At 37.4% G+C, this 14,030-nt stretch overlaps 1 protein-coding gene across 1 annotated transcript in view; it reads right to left on the reverse strand.

The window, feature by feature from the left end:
• KIAA0586 (KIAA0586 ortholog) overlaps nucleotides 1-14,030 on the reverse strand; it is a 109,941-nt gene that overhangs the window by 89,549 nt on the left and 6,362 nt on the right. The window contains 12 exon segments of the mRNA XM_054400675.1: nucleotides 1,227-1,401; nucleotides 1,794-2,054; nucleotides 2,374-2,446; nucleotides 3,720-3,946; nucleotides 5,351-5,392; nucleotides 7,347-7,491; nucleotides 8,364-8,484; nucleotides 9,080-9,247; nucleotides 10,022-10,181; nucleotides 11,227-11,460; nucleotides 12,608-12,785; nucleotides 13,539-13,605. Coding sequence (XP_054256650.1) covers nucleotides 1,227-1,401; nucleotides 1,794-2,054; nucleotides 2,374-2,446; nucleotides 3,720-3,946; nucleotides 5,351-5,392; nucleotides 7,347-7,491; nucleotides 8,364-8,484; nucleotides 9,080-9,247; nucleotides 10,022-10,181; nucleotides 11,227-11,460; nucleotides 12,608-12,785; nucleotides 13,539-13,605 — 1,851 coding nt within the window.

Raw genomic sequence — 14,030 nt, forward strand, 5'->3', positions numbered from 1 at the left:
AATTTTGAAAAGATAGCTAGGAAATAAACCAGGTCAAATTAAAACAGGACTTTCTGCTAACTCAGGATAAAGTTCATCTGTATTTGCCCTTATCAGATACACAGCTTCCCCTTTTTATTATTTCTACACATTTTTCAAGGGTTTGAAAATTAGAATCTTCTGATCCTAATAGTTTGCCTACAAAACTAATGAATGGAATCATTAATCAACTAATAACCTTTATCAGTTAAATAGCCTTAACAAGGTAGTACAAGAGTTATACTCTACTTTCAACCCTGACTTGACTAACAAAATAAGTTAGCTGCATATAGCGAACTTAGTCAATGCTTCTGATCAACATGTCTCTCAATATTTTCAAGTTACCAGGTGTCATTTTCACACTCAGAAGCTTAAATGTTCTCATTTCAATTAATGTATCAGAAATAGGAAATTAAATATGAAGCTTCCTTAATTTTTCAAATCCTAGGAGATTTCTTAGCTCTGAATAAATCAAACATTTAGATGACGTGACTGGATAAACCTGACACGAAGCATGCATCTCTCAGTAACCTTTATCAAGGGCCTGGTTAGTTTTTCAACAAGAACATCTTTCAGGTGTTTATGTCATCCCTTCTGGCAATGCAGCTCTTCAAGATTTGGATAATAATAAATATTTATGAACATGTTTATTGTATTTAGAGATAAGTATTCATTTGACAATCTAAAATAAGTGAAATACACACAAAGCAAATCTGAAAACCTGCTGCTATTTTTTAGTTTTGAAAAGAGCATCTTTTAGAATAGAATAGATTCATAGAATTGCTTTGGTTGGATAAAGCCTTTAAGATCATTAAGTTCAACCATAACCCTAACATTACCAAGTCTGCTGCTAAACCACAGTAGTCAAGATGCATTCTCACCAGTGCTGAATACAGGTGGACAATCACGGCCCTATTCCTGCTGGCCATGCTATCGCTGATTTTTTTCTGAACCAACTATTCCAAGACATACAACAATCATCTACTTTTACTGCCTGCCCACGGACTTACCAGAAGTTAAAGCATGGTATTAAAGGCATTATCCAAATACCTCTTAAACACTGCAGCACCGACCACCTCCCTAGTGCAGTTGCTTAAGCTTTAAATTGAAGAGCAGGTGAGCTACAATTAAATAGTTTCATTTAAATAAGGAATTTCTAACAGAAAAAATGGAAGGGAACATCTTGTTCACATAAAAGAATTGCTTACCTCTAACACACTCTATCACCTTGGGTCTTTGAACTTTAGATTTGGGAGAGGGAGAGTTGAATCTCAGATATGGTGCTTTTTTAAGCGTGCTACGATGGCCCTGGTAAACTGGTTTCCCATAAACTCGGCACAGATAGTCTTCATTTTGTGTCGCCGCACTTCCATTCACAGGACCCTGACACACACACACACAAAAGAGTTTACAGTTCTTCATGTATGAAAATGTGAACACATAAGTAGTGTAGCAAAAGTCTAGAGGGAAAAAAGCTACAAGTCCTGCAACAAACAGTGTAAATTGCAAGCAGACACAAACATTTACACATAGAGGATACATACAAGAAGCTGGGTAAGGCAAATTCGTAAGAGGACAATGAATTCTACTTTGTTATGGACATTTAGCTTAGGCTTCTACAGTACACGAAAACAAGGACAGAAAAGACAGTAGGACAGGACTATCACTTTCATTTAAAATTACTGAAGCTACAGACACAATTTTTCACATGCATGCTGCAGACTAAAGCATAGCAGTCCTTACCGAAACCCAAAACCAACTACTTGGGAACTCACAGCTGCCATTTCTTCTTTCCTCTTCAAACTTTCAGAAGAAAAGTAAGATCTAAACTTCTGTTTTCTTGTGTTATCTTCTGCTTGCTTCTGCAATGACTTAGCTGCAGATAAAGGCTTCTTTGTTGAGCATCCTTGGATTTTTTTATTTTTTTCTTTAATTTCTCTGTTGGTCTTCATGGCCTTGATGTTTTGGGCTCTCTTGATGCATGGGACCTTTTGATCACATTTCACCTGTTCTGAATCATTTCTTGCCATTTCAGCCTAAAGATAAAACATAAACCTAATAAAATGAGATTTTATCTTCAAGGCTATCAGAAGAGTCCATGGATAACTTTGAAGTTCTGAGAAATGGCCTGTTTTTCATGTTAGCCAGCAACTGTGAGCAGTGATTTTCATTAAGCAGCTTAAGTTTTAAAAGAGAAGTAAATATTTTATTAGAGTATAATACAGGCTAGTAATAACAAGCAGTTTTCTCATGTTTTATGTTATGAGTCAACCATGTTTAACTATCGACATGAAAGAACAATGTAAGGCAGAAAAACATAATGCAGAAATTTGAAGTCTTTTTTTCCAGCCATACCTGGATTTCTTCACTGATTGCCTTAATCCACTCATCCACACTCCTTCTGATACAAACCTCTTCCAATTCATCTCTGAAACAGAAGAAAATTATTTTAGGTCAGTGCTTTTTCAGTGGCATAGATTTGTTCTGGTATAGTAGTGACCTATAAACACTATAAAAAGAAAAACGCAGAAGACAGAGGTAGTAAGATGATGTACCTCTACAGTTTCCAAAAGGCACTTAGCATAGTTTACCAGTTTCCCAAACCTAGAAATGTTCTTACATAATGCCTCCTGCAAATCCCATCCTCACTTGTATATACTGTCACTATTACCAACAGCTATGAGTAAGTGGCAGGCAGGTTTCAGTTCCTGTTTTGATCAAAAATTGAAAGGCAAGGCAACAAAACCTTTCCAACCCAAAAGACAAGAAGGAGATGACAAAAATTAGTACTTTCTCTAAAAGATAATGATTGCAGATATCATGACTGAACAAGAAATCTTTACTTGAAGAAAGTAAGTACCTTCCTCAGGAAAACACAAAATTAAGTGTCACAGAATCATGGAATAATTTGGGGTTGGAAGGGACCTTAAAGATCATCTAGTTCCAATCCCCCTGACATGAGCAGGGACACCTTCCACTAGATAAGGTTGCCCAAAGCCTCATCAAGCCCCATCCAACTGGGCCTTTAACACTCCAGGGATGGGGCCTCCACAACTTCTCTAAGCAACCTATTCTAGTGTCTCACCATCCTCACAATAATTTCTTCCTTACATCTAACTGAAATCTACCCTCTTTCAGTTTGAAACCATTACCCCCATCCTATCATTACACTCTCTGATAAAGAGTCTTTCCTCATCTTTCCTGTATGCCCCCTTTAAGTACTGAAAGGCTACTAGAAGGTCTCCTCAGAGCCTTCTCTTCTCCAGGCTGAAAATTACTCAAGTAGGATTATTTAACACAACTAACGAAACAAAAGTTCAAAAGTCAAAGATCTGCTAAAGGATGATTAATTCTGTAACGTTTACATCTTATGAAGTCCCACCTGTTCTGAATGATGAATTACTCTTTCATTTTCCTATTAATGCAAGTTTGTCTACAAAAACCTAACTGTCCCCTTGTCAAAACAGCAGAGCAGTTTGTCCAGATGATCTTTACCAAGAAAAGGCACCTATCACAAAATCCGACTCAGATCAAAAGGGTCAAAACCATTGAAATTCAAGAGAATCATCTGGTGATTGTTCAGAAGAGTCACTTTTTGCAGTGAAGTTCTTCAATGCACAGAGTTAAAAAAAAGAAATGAAAAAGGAATGACAGAAGCCCATACAGTAAGTCACACAAAGCACAGAGTCATGGGGTCTAACCTGTTTGCAGTCAAGGCGTTAATAAAAGCATACATGGCATCTCCATCTTTAGCACGAATAATGGCATCCAAATTTTCTTCAAGAACTTTTTTATTGTTCTGAACTTCTCTCAAAATCCTTTCAGCATCCCTCAGTATAGATGTTGGCACTTTAACACTTTGAAGGATGGATGGTTTATTGAGCTGATGATGTTCAGGCAGATCAGATGCAGCAGTGGGTTTTTTTAACTAAAATTGAAACAGAACCTCTAGCTATTGATCAGATCGATTTTAATCGGTTTTCTACATACTGATCAGAATTCCTATTAATTTGCTGTCACATCAATGCCCATCACATGAAATACACCCCATGTGTACCATCATCAACTTCAATTACTCAGGAACATTCAGTGTCTGTGGCAAGGATATTTAAAAGTCAAGCAAATGGAAAGACATTCAAAAGCTCTCAAATGTGAAATGATGTAATGTATGAGAAGCAAGGCTAATGGAGATAACAAGCATGTGAGAAGATGGCAATTAGATATGTGAAGTATCACATGCAAATCTAACAGTATTTAAATATAATTAAAAGCCTAATAAAAACTGAAGTCCTCTAAATATATGTACTCATTTGGCATCAGTCTGTCCCAAGAAATACCAAGCAAAACAATTTGGTTGTTCGAAAACAACAAAATAAACCTCTCAATAGCATCATGATCCACTCCTCCTTTCACTGATTTCTACCTTTCAGAAGAAACAATGAAGCAGCTATTAGCCTCTAACTTTGCAGAACCTTTTTACAGAGATAAAAATCAAGCATATATTAGCTGCTAAACACAAAAGGAAGGGACAGCAGTACATGGGAAACAAGAACCCATACAGCTATAGGTCTTGCATTCCTCTCACACTCCTGATGAAACCCAGAGGTCCCCAAGCAGAGTGCTTCATTTTCCAAAAAAAAAGAAACAAAGAAAAATATAGAAGTTACAAATGTCCATAAAGAAACCCCAAAACAAACCCAAAATATCTAAATTTGAGTAAACTGCTTGACAAAGCATCAGCTGAATAAACAGGAAAAAAAAATATCAGAGATCATAAATCAGTTTTGGCTTTAAGGCTACTCTTTTATCAAATTAGAAATAAACAATTATGTTCTAACAGGTGCAGTGCCAAAGCACAACAGACATTACAAAACAGAAACTAACACACCAATCCCATGACCTTGATTTTGCCTGATGAAAAAAGCACAATATACCAGGTTACTTACCAATTTTATACAGATTTTCATTTTTAAATTAAACTTTTTGACAAACACAAGCTCAGTAAGACATGTGAAATTTGTGAGAAAATGTAAGATACTTATTCAATCACAGGATACTGTAGTCCTGCCAGTTAGACCCAGATCATGAAATGGGTCTATGTCCATTTGAGATGGAAGCTTTATGCTTGACATTTGTATTATTCCCTTAAGGTAGTTCAGTAAGACTGAGTAAGACCAGTGAAAGACCCAGTTAAATCTTACTTCAGGTAATATAACCTGTACCTTTTCTAACTAATGCAGGTAGGCACCAGTTGCTGTAGTTTTAGCTCACTGAAAGCATATTCAAAACCGTTTCAGTATTACAGTACTTAAAATAAAAATTCAAAGTATACCTTAAAAAGATCATTCATGTCCGATTTCCATGTATTTGCTTCCTAAAGAGACAGAAGAAGAGCTGTTGAAACTTATCTAAAGAGAGACCTGTCAAGGTAAAATCTTGAGTAGGTATTTGATGAGTGTAAACGGGCACAATGAACTCTCTGTGACCTCCTAAATCTTACGGCATACTTCTTTTGGACTAGAGCACCACCTTGTGTTGCGTTGCAGCCTGTCTCAGTTAATTCATACATTTGCTTGCATGACAAAGCAAGAGGTCATTTATCCCAAACATTTACTTTTTCACTTTACTAATCTCTCAGTGATGAGAGTGAATCTAAGTGACTAGAGTGAATCTAAGTGACTCAACTCCACATTTGCTGAAGTCTTCTTCATAAGAAAGATTTTAATACATTTATGTCAAATGTGGCTTTTGCATCTGACATTTCTCCTCCCATTTTTCCTGTTCTATGCCACCTGTAGTAAGGTACGCTATTCCGTTTCAGTTTTTTGTAATTATGGTAAGCAAATATTTGCAATATAAATAGGGCACATGGCACCTATTTCTACTAGTAAGAACTGTTAAAAGTGCCATCTACCAGTATCTTACAAAACCTATAAAACAACACATCAGCTATAGTATTACATACAACAGATGAAGCTAGGTTTTCTAAATATACATCAACAAACAACTGGCAGATAATAAAAAATATTTTTAGAAAAGTATGCAACCTGAAACCTTCAGCCACAGAAATGAACTAATTGGATTCCAAAACAACTCACAAACCTTTAAACTTTCAAGTCTTTCTTCTTCCCCACTGATTGTATTTACAAGAACAGAGAGGACCATGGCAGACAGGACAAATGATCAGATGTACCTAGCTGCCACATGGAACCACGTTAACTAACAGACAAAAGCCTCATTAGTCAAATGCCAGCACAGAACCCTTCTAACACCAAAGGTTCATTAGCATGAGAAACAACACACTGATGTGTGCCAGGCAGTTCTTTGGGAACAGCACTCTTTACAAAAAGAAGTGGCAAACTGAGAAAGGAAGCAGCTTAGAATCATAGAAGCATAGAATTGTTTTGGTTGGAAAAGACCTCTAAGACCAGTGAGTCCAGCCATCCACCTAACACCACCATAGCCATAAAATCATGGCCGGAAGTGCCATGCCCACGTTTCTTGAAGCATCCAGGGATGGTGACTCCACCACCTCCCTGGGCAGCCTCTTCCAATGCCTGACAAACTCGTTCTGTGAAGACATTTTCCCTAATATCCAACCTAAATCTCCCCTGGCACAATTTTAGGTCATTTCCTCTCATTCTATCATCTGATACTAGAGAGAAGAGACTGAATCCCACCTTGTTTCAGGGAGTTGTAGAGAGCAGTGAGGTCTCCCCTCAGACTCCTCTTCTCTAGACTAAACAATCCTAGTTGCCTCAGCCATTCCTGGTAAGACTTGTGCTCTAAACCCTTCACCAGCTTTCTTGCTGTTCTCTGGACACACTCCAGCAGCTCTATGTCTTTCTTGTAGTGAAGGGCCAAAACTGAACGCAGTATTAGAGCTTAAGTCATCCCTAAAGCTGACTGCAGATAAATAGAACATTGCTCTTTCCCAAACAGGAATGTTAGATCACCTTCATGGCTCTGGTATCACAGGAGAAGAGCCATCAGAAAACAAGCACTAAAAATATTCAAAACCTTAAAACAAACAAACAAACCAACCATTTTTTTGTCTTGTTAGTTTCTTCCTTTTCAACCTGTTTTATGTTTGGTAGAATGGCAGTAAGAGCCTCTACAGTCCAGTCCATCACATACTCCTAGATTCATTATAACTCAGGCTCAAAGCCTTTCCACAGACATAGACTTCCACATTTCAAGCAATGCCAATCTTACTACAGAGGTAAAAGCAAGAGCAATCTTTAACTGATCCCAAACCTTGTGGTTTTCTCCACATCTTTTATTCCACTTACTCAAATTCTTGGTCATTCTGATCACAGGGACTTTACCTGTAGCACATCGTGCATTTCTTCTCTCAACCGGCCAAGATCCGTAAGTAAATCATCTGCTTTTTTCACCACTCTCTCAACATCACTGCCATTTTGGAAGGAGCTCTCCAGAGCAGGAAATGAGTCTGCATGTAGAGCAGCATTCCTGATGGAGAAACACTCTTGATTAAACATCTCAGGGCTCCTCATGTGGCCCAAGAAAGTAGCCAACAGTGAAAGTAAACATGAATGTAAAGGGTAAGAAAAACAAACCTTTATATACAATGGAATTTTGCATTTTCACATGAGGTTACAGGCAAGTTACTGGGTTTTCTCTGTTTACCACTTATCACCTACAACTGTATCCTTGTGTTTTCCACAGCAGAACTACACCTAAAATTCCTCCCTAACTATAACATTGAAACTTTGGATATCTTTCCATTTGAAGTAATTAACATTTTTGCCTATACTATCATAAATAAGGCAGTATATACGTGGCTGTTTCTCCTTATATATCTCAGAATTATTGCTGGGGAAAACATGTTTCAGACTGGATGGCTAAAAACATTTTCTCATCCACTTTAAAGCTTAGAAATTGTTAGGCAGATGCTGCTCCTTCTCAACAAGGGAACTCACACAGTTCCCATTAGCAGGCAGCTTGGAGTCTCACTGACAATGGCAATCCCACTTTAGCACAATGCCTGTAGAGCTGGCTTCCTGACACTACTCTCCAAGCTGCTATAATAGAAGAAATAGACTCAGAAGACAGAAAAACACTCCAAGTGACAACCACAGACCTCTGAGAAAAGTGTTATAAGCTATCCTTAGCAACAAGCCTTCATCCACTTTCAGTATGACAGAAAGCCAAAGGAGCACAGAAACACAAGGGCTCCAGTGTTTTATTTCAAGCACAGCTCCATCAGACTTAAGGACCACACCAGTGACTCTATTACACCATTGATATCTAACACAGCTTTCTCAATTCCATTAAACCAAACAAAAGATCTTCCTCAATTTAGGACTGTTGCATTTATTTACCTGTCTCTCTCAGAATGCCAGCTCGTTTTATTTCTGTTTAATACTATCTTCTCAGAAGACTCAGTTTGCCTTAGTGGCATTTCTTGAGAATTCAGAACACTCTCATGGACTCTCTCTTCATCTAAGGCATTAAAAAAAGGAGGTTACATTTACTGCTATGTTTGTTCAATGTGTTTAATACTGTCTTAAATGCTCTTCCTCAAATAATCCTAAACACAAAAAAAATTTAAAAGATGCTTTTTTTTTGTTCTGAGTTTTATGACACTAAAATGATCAAAAACAGTAAAAGGAAAATTACCTCACAGTTGCTTTACCTCTACTGTTTTCATTATGACAGCCTAGAGACCCCATGGATCCATGGTTTGGGAGAAAAAAATTCCAATTCCAATTATAACGACGAAGTTACTGAGTTCCCAAGTTTTACATTCTCCTATATAATCTTCCTTAAACATGACAATGAAGAGTCATTCAATTTTCCATCTGAGAAAGCATCTCAGCGAGCAGTTATGTTGAAATGCTACAGATCAGTACTGTCATGAAGTCTTTAGTTTGTTAAGAGTGATTATCCACAAAACTAGCCCTTCCCAAATGTACTTTCAAATATTCTGAATACGTGTATTTAAGTGCCAGCAACCCAGCAGCTCATACCACACAAAATAATCCCCAGGCCATACTATTCATGCCAGTGGAGAACAAGAGTGTCTTACTCACAGTACCTTCACTTGTGGATTTCTGAATATTTTCCTTTTCTGTTAGAGGGTTTCCTTTGTTTGAGATTTTCACAGTTTTTGATACAGGTTCTGGAGCATATCTCCGAGGAACTGGTGTCCTTGGAGGAGATTTTTGTGTATGAATGCCATGACTTTGAAATTGGCTTGAATATGCTTCAGAAGAAGAAGAAGAAAAAGTAAAGTTATTTAAATGTTAACAATTTTTTCATAGAAAAAAAAATCTAAAAGAAACACATCACCATCGTGAATTTTTCACAAAAATGCAAAACAATGCAGAACTAGTTAGAAAACTAAACAAGGGGGAAATTTCATACTATCAAGTGTTATGATGAAGTGATCTAAAAAACCCCAAACCCCAACTGTACTATGAATTAAGTTCATTAGAATCAGTAAGATTATTTTAGGTTAAATCTAGGCCTCTCTTGGCCCAGACTAAGCATTTAGTGAATACAAAACTCTAAATTAAAATGGAAGATTTTCAGAATATGTTGTGTATGTTATATATTGTAGAACCACAGCATTGTTTTGGTTGGCAAAACCCTTTAAGATCATTGAGTCCAGCCATTATCTAGCTCTACCAAGTCTGGTGCTAAACCATGTCCCTCAACACCTCATCTCTGTGTCTTTCAATCACTTCCCTGGGGAGTCTATTCCAGTGTCTGAGAACCCTTTTGGTGAAGAAATTTCTTCTAATATACAATCTAAACCTCCCCTGGTGCAACTTGAGGCCATTCATGTGTTCCTATCATTTGTTACCAGGAAGAAGAGACCAACACCCTCTTATTTTACTGACATCGGGCAATACAAAAACTATACAGAAGAAACGTTCACTGCGCATTACTGATGTGATATACAATCCAATATTAATCAAAACAGAATTAATGTAGAACTAATACTGAAAATAAGATATTAAGAATTTGTCTTCACCTTGGGCACTGGCAGGAAATAAATCCCTCTGACATGAAGGCACTCTGTTTGTAAGCAGCCGCCATTCTGGCTTCTCAGATTGTTTTGCCATGAGACTGGAGGAAGGTATAGGAATTCGCTGTAAGCCACCTGGGTTGACTGCAGAGCTAATGAGATGAGACTAAGAGACAAAGTATTACAAAGGATTACTGATATTACAAAGGTTTTCTGATATATACAATATAGAACCATGGAATGGTTTGGGTTGGAAGCAACCTTAAATATCATCTAGTTCTAATCCCCCTGCCATAGGCAGGGACACCTTCCACTAGATCAGGTTGTCCAACCCGGCCTTGAACACTTCCAGGGAGGAGGCATCCATACCCTCCCTGAGCAACCTGTTCCACCACCCTCACTGTAGAGAATTTCTTCCAAATTTCCAGTTTAAATGTCCCCTCTTCCAGATTAAAGATATTACCCCATTATACATCCAATGATCACACCAAGTATTTTGACAACTGTATTAAACCTGGAGTTTGTGTTCATTTGATTATCTGTCCTGGACTGAATCTCAAGCATCTTTCTAAACATACAATTTCACATGTCAGTGCCTCAAAACGTGGAAGTGCTAATAAGGGTCACAACTCTACACTGAGTCAGAGGAACTGGACTTGGGGTGATCTGTCCTGAAGAGAAAATCACAGAATAGTATATATCTCTGATATTATTATTTTCCTCAAGTAAAACTCTAAGCATGAACACTTGCTGTGTAAGCGTATTAATCAAATCTCGACATGCTGTTCGAAAGAAAAGTCCTTTATGACAGCCTTGGAACACAGACATGTTTGGCCATTATTCTGCCTTTTAAGAAGCTGAAAGACTCTGTGAAGAAACTGCAACTGTACTTAAAATTTTCATCAGACTCACTACTTACTAAATTAAAGTTGCCTGAATTAACAAAGGTCTAAACGATTTCTTAGCAGGAATGTGATCATTTCACAATTTTTCACATTTAAGTTCCACAGGCACAAATGTTTGGGTGCAGAGGGAAGCAGACATCTGGGACAGAACCAGAAATAAAACTTTTTCCAAAAAAGCTCTAAGCTCATATGCTGGCCGCTGGATCTTTCTTTCTTTCTAATGCTAAGATATAATCCAAATTCTTATTAACATGTAGATACAGAAGTAACGATTATACTAAAGCTTCTATCTTGTTACTTAGATACCTGAATTTCCATTTGTTGCTCCTGTAACTTTTCCAAATGCTGAATCCGTTGCACCATGAAAGCATTCATTTGTTTTTCAAGCTCATGGACTCTTTCATGACAGTGGGGTTTCTCGTGCCGAGTCTGTCTATCTGTTTGCTGTTCAGCAACACTCTGCAGATGTCTGTTTGTCTCCTGTAGTTTATGAAGTAATGCTGCAACTGAGTTAACTTTTGATTCCAAATCATTCTGAACCTGCAAGCGAGGGGAAAAAAAGAAAGCAAAAGAAGAGGAAAAAAGCCTGACTGCAAAAGACATGAAAGCACAAAGAGAATAAAACATCTCTCCCATCATCATGGCTTGATGTGCTTCCCAAAAGACACAAATAAAATCCTAGTTAGCCCTAACATTTGGAGGTTTAGCAATACTATGCAATTCTTCTAAAAGATAACTCAAATGGTCCATTTGCCAAATGGTCCATTGTTTAGCCAAATCCAAATAAGTTCTGTATGTTATATGGGTCAGTAAGTCTGAGATTACTACACAGAGAAAACAATAAGCAGATTGTCCTGGCTTGAGTTAGAACAGAACCAATTCTGTTCACAGCTTTTGCTTTTCACCTCAGTATTTCTAACTGCATCTTCTGATAAGAACAGCATGTTTGCACAGACAGTGTTTGCTTCTAGTAGTGATAAAAATTCATGTTTCCAGTTAGTACCAAGGACTGAGGTGCAGACCAAGGTCATTGCTAAATCTTGTGTGCCACTTCAAGCATGTTGAAAGTAAAAGGCCACACCTGCAGAGTAGAGCAGACAGTTTGGGTGACCCTAAACTAACCAACAAGGGATTCCATTCTATGCATATCATATTTGGTATAAAGCTGAGAGATCAGAAGGGTCAAACTCTTCTTTTTCAATGGCCTGTATTTAAGGAGGACTCTGTCCATTCTGCCTTTGACCCCAATCCATGAGTTTCTGAATCCAGTTCCAGAACCCAGCTCGTGAATCTGGTTCCTGTCTGCCACTGAGTCTAGTCTGGGACTTCTGCCACAGCATCAATGGTGATGGTGCCACAACCGCCATGAGCAGGGTTTGGTTCAATATTGATTTTGTATGTATTGTAATATGTAATATTGTACATATTTTATTTTATTATTATTTTCATTAAAGTAGTTTCAGCTTTCTTTTACGACCCATCAGCCTTATTTCCTTTCTCTTCCCCTCCGGGAAGGAAGAGGGGTTAAAAGAGAGTGCCTGCCACTCATTTAGTGACTGGCTAAGCCCTAACCCTTGACATGGACACATCCAATTCTCTCTGGCTCTACCATCGACAATTTCAGGCTTGTTTAGAACATCTACTACTTTAAGCAGACAAAGAATGAATACAACCACAAGCTACTTACTTTAAGAAGTGGAGCTGTAGAAGCAATGGCAGCAGCAGTTGCTGCTGCAATGGCTGTTGCAGAATCAGCTTCACTGTGTGCTGACCTGGTGTCAGGCCCAACACTTTCCTTTTTCTCTATGTGGGCATTTCCTAAGAGCTGTACTTTCACTTCCTTAGGTACAGGAGCATTTTGAGTTCTATAAATACAAACAAGTGCCTGTAAATAGCATTGTTTTCTCTGTATCCTCTCCAAGCATAGGATTAAGCAACCTGATATAGTAGGAGTTGTCCCTACCCATGGTCATGGGCTTGGAACTAGATGATCTTAGAACCCAAACCATTCTTACGATTTCCCACAGGTAGCATTGATATTTCTATTTATATAAGCATTTCTTTTTGAAGCTCTTGACACCTAAGAAACTATTTTATTCTCATCTTTTACTTTAATGTGAGAAATTTTCTCAAAATTATGTTACAGAATCTAATAACAAAGGCATTTCATTGTGGTGACTGCAACCTGCAAAGAACAGGCTTACAGGTTGTATTTTGCAAAGTTTAACATACAGTATTAAAGTCTAATTAAATTTCTGATCTTCAAGATTTCCAAGCCTAAGGGTAAGCAGCAAGTGTCCTTACATGTCTTTAAAAACATTATATTTATTTTTGGTACAAAATGAATTATTGATCAGAGCAGAACTTGATTGACTCTTATAGCATGAAATCATTAATTCAGATAGTCTAAAGACATTACCAGAACTATACAAAACAAACAAGATATTCGAGTAAACTCTGAATGGTAAAATAAACGAAAAGCATCTACACAGAAAGAAAAAAGAATATTAATACTGGACAATAAAGAAAGCTTTTTCCTTACCAGCTATGCAATTTAGCTGAAACTGAAGTAGTACAGTAGCAAAGCTGTACAGAAAGAGAAGAGTTGAGACACTTACTTTTGCTTTAATACTGCTCTCAAGGCCTCTTTCTGGCCAGTAGCATATTGAGAAATAAACACATCATCTGTGGAGAAGGACACAAAACATACTTCACTGAGATTACTGACATAAAATGTTTGTTTTAGAGATAGACATGAACAAAATTGCTGAGGAATCGGTTGCCTGCGCAAACCACATCATCTCTTGCAAATAGCAAACTCTTTCCCTACACTAAGTAGCAAATGTAAATCACAATGAGAATAATAGTAGGCTATATTTAACACAATTATACATAGTAGTGAACATTTATATCAATAAAATCTACTATGCTGTGAAAATGACAGTATCTTACTTTCATAAAATCTTGGTGGAAAATGCCGTGTAAATGGTAATTTGAGCTCAGATAACTCATTCAATAAAACTACAAATCTTGACTTGAAAATAAATTAATTTAAATTAAGAAATAAAACTGTGATAAGAATATTTCCCTGCAGTCATCATAAATCACAA

Source organism: Indicator indicator, chromosome 4 (genome assembly GCF_027791375.1).
Source record: "Indicator indicator isolate 239-I01 chromosome 4, UM_Iind_1.1, whole genome shotgun sequence".
In the NCBI taxonomy this organism is placed as follows: Eukaryota; Metazoa; Chordata; class Aves; order Piciformes; family Indicatoridae; genus Indicator; species Indicator indicator.